The sequence below is a fragment of the Thalia democratica genome, chromosome 7 (assembly GCF_965202585.1).
Source record: "Thalia democratica chromosome 7, ktThaDemo2.hap1.1, whole genome shotgun sequence".
NCBI lineage: Eukaryota > Metazoa > Chordata > Thaliacea > Salpida > Salpidae > Thalia > Thalia democratica.
In genome coordinates this window covers 65,981,044-65,987,427 of record NC_139171.1, presented here as the reverse complement: position 1 = coordinate 65,987,427, position 6,384 = coordinate 65,981,044, and the positions used below count along the sequence as shown (strand labels likewise).

At 24.0% G+C, this 6,384-nt stretch overlaps 1 protein-coding gene across 1 annotated transcript; it reads left to right on the top strand.

The window, feature by feature from the left end:
- Positions 1–701: 701 nt before the first annotated feature.
- On the top strand, positions 702–5,670 carry LOC145840421 (uncharacterized). The gene is made up of 4 exons (XM_082947677.1): positions 702–826; positions 1,450–1,557; positions 2,093–2,254; positions 3,302–5,670. The coding sequence occupies exons 1-4, from the start codon at positions 707–709 to the stop codon at positions 4,013–4,015; spliced, it is 1,104 nt and encodes a 367-aa protein (XP_082803803.1). The 5' UTR covers positions 702–706; the 3' UTR covers positions 4,016–5,670.
- Positions 5,671–6,384: the final 714 nt, after the last annotated feature.

Genomic DNA, 6,384 nt, shown 5'->3' with positions numbered 1-6,384 from the left:
TTGTTTATATAACTAGTTCCTGAAATACAATAATCTGTTTGTATGTAGCTCTGTGGTGTAGATATGTTTTGTTTTTTCGAAGTATACTGTTTTTTTTTTAAATTCTTTTAAATTTACTAGAATAACCATTTTTAGGACATTTTTTATTTATTTTCAAAGTATTTTTTGGTATTAAGGGTATAGGCAAGTATCACATGTTTTTTAAAATAACATGTAAAAATCAAGGTAAACTCCCCTAAGCCGTATTAAAATAATGTTTTATATTATTTAAAGTTGTAAAGTTAAATAGTTATAAATATAATTAAATTATATTTAATCTAATATTCTCACTTAATATAAATATCTGAAATTTGTATAAGTAAAGTTTACTTAACCATATTAATTGAGCTTGTTTTATTAGAAATAAATACTTTTGATAAAGACAATTGATATTCAAAACTTTTATTTTTTCTATTTTTTTCAACTTAAGTACTCTTTAAAGTAATTTTATAAGTTTCGAATGTAATTATTAAAGTTAGTGCATCATAATTATTTTACTTATCACAAATATTTAAATTTCAATAACTTGATGTTAAAAATTAAAAATTCTTTAATTAGTTTTTAAAAATGTGAAATTCATACATAAGCTATCACTTCTATTTAACTTAAGTTTTTTTCATAACTAGTTGTTTTAATTAAGAATTTCAATGCTTTACAGACATTTATAATGGTTTGTTATATACTAAGAAAAACAAAGTGCTTCAAGCATGCAAGGTTTATTATCACAAGATTGAAAAAAGCCCAATGTACAAAAAAACGCGAAATTATTGCTAAAGTAAATAAAAATGTAAGTTTTAATTTTTTTTAAATTGACAATTGTATAAACTGTTTATAATTTTTGCTTTATACGTATTAATTTACAAGAATATCATAAATACAATTTAAGTATCAAAAATTAAAAGCTATTAGATTTGTTTAAAGTCAACATGTTAACACATATTATTTCTGTAATGAAATCATTTATTGTAAAGTTCCTATGTTATACAAAAAGTGATACATAAATTATTTGTTTTAAATCTATAGTAATTACAAAGTATATAGAGTTATAGGTACTTAATGATAATGTAAGTAATTATAAAGTTTAGTTTAAGACTTAATTAAAATTATAAATTATCACTTCAGTAGAGTATAATAACCCTTATTTTTGCCAACACTTGAGTTAGTATCAAAAAAATTAAAACTACATGTTTTCATATACTTAAAATTACTTTCTTAATTATTGTATACCTAAGTGTTTCATCATCTAAAACGTATGTTTTAAGATTATTACAAAATAATTCTCATAAGGTTTTGTACAAATCTTTAAGTGTGTAAAGCTTCTTATAAAACTCAGAGTTCTTCCTTTTTTTTGCCAATTTACCAACAAACTTTCATAATAGATTTCTAAAAAATATTACATTAAATTTAAAGGCACAAAAATGGAAGAATATAAGCAAAAGAATTGTAGCCCAGCAAAAACGGCCAGTCAAAGTGATAGTTGCAAATAAAGTACCAATGAAATACAATTCTTATAAGAAGGTTACTATTGTTTATTAATAATTACTAATGATTTTTTGTCAAAACTACCTTAAAACTAATTGTTAATGAAGTAGCATTTGAATAAAAACAGTTTAAGTATTTGTATACTGAATAAAAATTTTTAAATTTTTTTAAAGTACTTAAAAATGTACTTAGATTTATTTAAACTGAAGAAGAACTTTTTTAAACATAAAAAAAAAGCTTACCTAAGAAAACTTAAGAAATTTAATTTAATTCTATTGGCTATAACAGAAAAGGTTAACAAAATAATTTTTTGCTCTCACTTCTCAATACCAAACTTTTACAAACTAAGTATACATACTACATATTTTAAAATTGTTGATGTAATTTAAAAAATATTTTTAACTAATATTTTCATTAGTATTTTTAACTATGAAATATGTAACAAAATAGAGTGTCTTGCATCCATTAACAGAAAGTATTTTTTAAATATGTTTTTTATCTCTTTTAAGTTCTTATCAGTGAAATTTTGTTTCAATTCTTAGCACATCCACAACAATATATTTTCAAACAGCATCGGGAGTTTATTGTTGCCATGTATATTCACAACAACCAACAGATGGTACAAAACCTGATGAAGAAGTTCAAATTAAATGAAACAACTTGCCTGCATGGATCTTATTTTTCATTCCTCTACTTCGTTTCACCCTTGGATTGTAGTGCAATCAATGATAAGGTCAGCTGTTTTTAAAAAAAATATATTTTGTTACTGACCCAAGTAACTGTTTCTGCTCAAAGATTTGAGCTATTATAAAAACTAATTACATTCAAGTCAAGTAAAGGTACAAGTTCACTTTGTTTTTTTATCTCAAACCATTGTAGTGGATATAAAAATATGATCACATTTTTCTTATTTTGTTATATTTAATTTTTTAATTGTAGTAATATAAGTTTTCATTATAGTATACAAGACCATTTTTTCTCCTGAAGTTTTAACTAAATTTTATTTGTATATACATATGAAATATATAGATATGGAGTTCTTTTAGTTTAACAAAGCTTGCTGAGGGCGGACTGTTGTCTGAAAGCGCTTTGAACTTAAATAGTGTACATTAAACTTGTAGATTTTTTAAACCATGGCTTGATTTTTTGTAACTATAAAATAAGTAAAACTATATTTTTGTTTATTTACAAACAAACTGCATAAAAAAATTACTGTGAGTTTTTGAAAACTATTAAAGATAAAAAGTATAATTGGCTAGGTTTTTTTTTTTTGCATATTTAGTTAAAACTTTTTTAAATAAACCTATTGAAATTCTCAAACTTTGTACTTTTATATTTCAAAAGCTGTTTGAAAGTTTAAAACTGGTAACATTGTTTAAATAATTTAATTTTTTACAAGCTTTATTTTTTTTACCCCTGTATTTATAAAGATGAGCAAATTGTTTTGTCATTAGGCCAGTTTCAACAGCAGAAATTATTTGTGTAACAGATTTGTTAAAAAAAAGTCTACAAAGCCTGCGTACTTTTGAAAAAGTATACTATAAAAGTTAGAAAACATCCTTAAAATCAAAAATGCTATGAAACTGTATTTTAATTAACACTTTATACTTATATACAATTTTAGAAAAATTCAAAGTACTTGTTATAAAAGCTGGAAGCTTAATTTTTTAAGTAAAAATAAATTTATAGAAATAATTTAATCCCACCTATGACCTTTAGTTTACAAAAAGTCAAATTTAATATATTTAGATTTTTATTTGAATAGTTTTATTATCAACAGGTAACAAATGGCGCTTTATCAAGACGAACTCACTTCCTTGAAATTGGAAACAAAGATGAAGTTAATAAGAAATCTGCAAGTGAAAAAGAAAACAGTACAAAACAGAAACACAAATCCATTGATGCCAATACTGACCAAGCTACCATCACTGAAGATTTAAATGATATTTCTATACCAACCATACCTTGCTCAAAATCTAGTTTACCAAAAGCTGAAAACCCTGATGTTGTTCCTGCATTTCCAGGTGTTATCAGATCAAAGTTTTCCTATTTCGAGACAATATTTTCCAACTTCATCAACAAAGACAATTCTCAGCAGTCTTTCACCTTCACTAAAATACCATTTGTCCTTTCAAACATAAACGATGCAACTTGCTTCTTTCATGCGTACTCCAAAGATTTTACAAGTAAATTAAAAAAAGAGTATACAAAGTATTTTGATTCTTTGAAAAGAAACGCAGCTATTTTAAACCAAGATGAACCAGCAAACAAGCCAATCAAGACTCTCCAAATTGTGCCGAAAACCTCAGCAAGCTTCATTGGTACATACAAGGCAGCCCAGATACAAAACATGGTGAAGTATTTCAAAAACAAAAGCCCCCAAGTTGAAAGTAATAAGGACGAATCGAGCAAAAACACCTGGGTCAAACTGAGTGGGCTAGCCACAGTTGGCGTAGTTTGCGCAAGAATTATAAGGACACTGCCTGTATTGTGAACTATGACGTCATAATAGAATGACTTGATCCGCGACTGTCTGCTATAAAATTTGAAGATTATCCGTATTGTGATGTCACTGTTCATTTATATGATGTCATAGTATAAACTTTTCTATGTTCAACACTGCAAATATTTGAAATTTACTATCTCTGTTAATTAGTTATTTTTTGTGACATAAAATTTTATTTTAATCAGATATGATAAGAGTTTTAAGGAATTTTTGATAAATGAATGTTTGAGTAAATGTATAATGTCTAGATTTTTACTTAAAAAAGTATTTTCAAGGTAAAACTTTTAGTGACTTTAGTTAAAAAAAGCTAATTTTATCTTTTTTATTGAGTACACTGAAATTACTAGTTTAAGTTAAAGAGTTATATGAAATCTCAAATAATTTGATTGATAACTCTTTGTTTGAAAATTTTGTTTTTATAAAGTGCTTGAGTTAATACGTTTTTAAAAACTAAGTTAAACAAACCAATTTGTGTTTTTTGAGTTTGAACAACTTTAACTTTCGATCCTCTGTATAGAAAATACACTTTGGTAGAATTTCTTTTCATAAATGCATGTATGTGTTACTCATCAACTCTGTCTTACTTGAACATTGTCTTTTGTGTTGTTAAATCATTATGTTAGTTGTTGTATTCCTTGTTTTTTCTGTCATTTTCTATGTTCAGGTATGATTATGCTTTTTCACTGCTTTTTATAGAAGTTTTAGTATACCATAAGCTTGTTAAACATCCTATCATTTTCTAGCTCTTAAAAAATGTTAAAAAATCCCAAAAAAGCCTATTCTTCTAGCAAATTTATAATAAATAACTGAATTTGTGGTTTTAATAATGCTAGGTGCTAGAACTGAAGCAGTAAAAATTTATAAAAGATTTACTACTGTTAAAAATCTGTAAAAATGGATATAATGAACAAAAATGAGTTAAAACATGTTTGTATTTTTTGTAGTCATAACAAACTTTTTACAAGTAATTTCAGCTTACAAACTTATTTTGACTATAAATAATGCGTGCGTCTAACTCTTTTGTTTTCAAAATCATTTCTTTATTTAATAAATTTCATAATTTTTTAATTTAACAGGGTTGCCAAAAAACCTGAAATCCTGTAAAAAATCTGGAATTTGACAGTATGGATTAAACACCTGGAATTTTAATAATTTTTCATGTAGAATGACAAAGTTTTAACAAGGTACGAAAAACTTATCATTTCCATAAAAATTTTCTTACCACTAAAAAATATTTAGTACAAAAACACATTTAATATAGCTTTACAGCATCTTTTCAATGTTATTATTATAGTTAAGAATTTTTGAAATCTTAAATTTAATCTACTTCAAAGGGACAGAAAAACCTGTACTTAAAAAAGCCTAGAAGAGATTCAGAAAACCGGGAAAAAATTCAAAAAACTCTTGGCACCCAGTATAAAGAAAAAATTTTTGATTAAAAGTAAGCTCTGTATAGTAAAGTGTGTTCTTAATATTATTTTTAGTACATTTCTTTTAAATATAAAAAAGTTTACTAATTAAAATATTTTTTTAATGTAATTACTTTTAATGCGTATAAAATTAATTAGAAAATTTGAGTGTGCATGCTTAAAAATAGAGAAACTGATAAAAATATTTTGTTTTTTTTGCATAAGTGTCTATTTTAACTTAAACTATTTAAAACACAATTTTTTGTGTTAAGTTAAATTAACTTTTGATATTTAGAAAAGTTTTAGCAGTTCATAATTTTTTGCAACAATATTTTTTAAATGATTACTCATAACTTACAGGATATTACGTGTAAATTGTTTTATAATACTTTTTCGATACTTTCAAAAACTAAATTTAATGTTTATTTTATCAAAGTTATTAGAAAAAATTAAAATACAATAGGTTTTATTTTAGATACAAAATAGATAAATATATACTCTGCTCTTTATATGTTAAGTAATTTAATTGTTTAAGTATAAAAATAGTTTAATCAAAACAAATTTTCCTGTATAAATACATAACTTTACTACATTTTAATTAAAAGATCAGAATTTAAACCGATGTTTATCTTTTTAATGTATATTTAGATTGGTAACTAAATTTTTCAAATTTTATTTTCAAATTTGTATACTATTATATATAAAAATAAATTTCAATAACTTAGTTTCTCCTTATAGCAAATTTAACGTTTCCATTGAAGAATAGTACATATGATCAATTTTATTTTAATAATAGTTATTTTAAACTATTTTAAGTTGCTCTACCTATTAATCTATAAGTATTTTTTTTTACTTAATGTATAAAACTTTTATTAATCATAAATATATGATGGCTTTCGTAATTCAATTGTTTTTACTTGAAAAACCAATCATTATTTTATAAAGCAA

Bases quoted from the DNA above. Each gene is read 5' to 3' on its own strand.
- LOC145840421 (XM_082947677.1), top strand. From the start codon at position 707: ATGGTTTGTTATATACTAAGAAAAACAAAGTGCTTCAAGCATGCAAGG. The intron at 827-1,449 runs GTAAGTTTTAAT...TTAAATTTAAAG, and splicing joins TTGCTAAAGTAAATAAAAAT to GCACAAAAATGGAAGAATAT. The intron at 1,558-2,092 runs GTTACTATTGTT...ATTTTCAAACAG, and splicing joins AATACAATTCTTATAAGAAG to CATCGGGAGTTTATTGTTGC.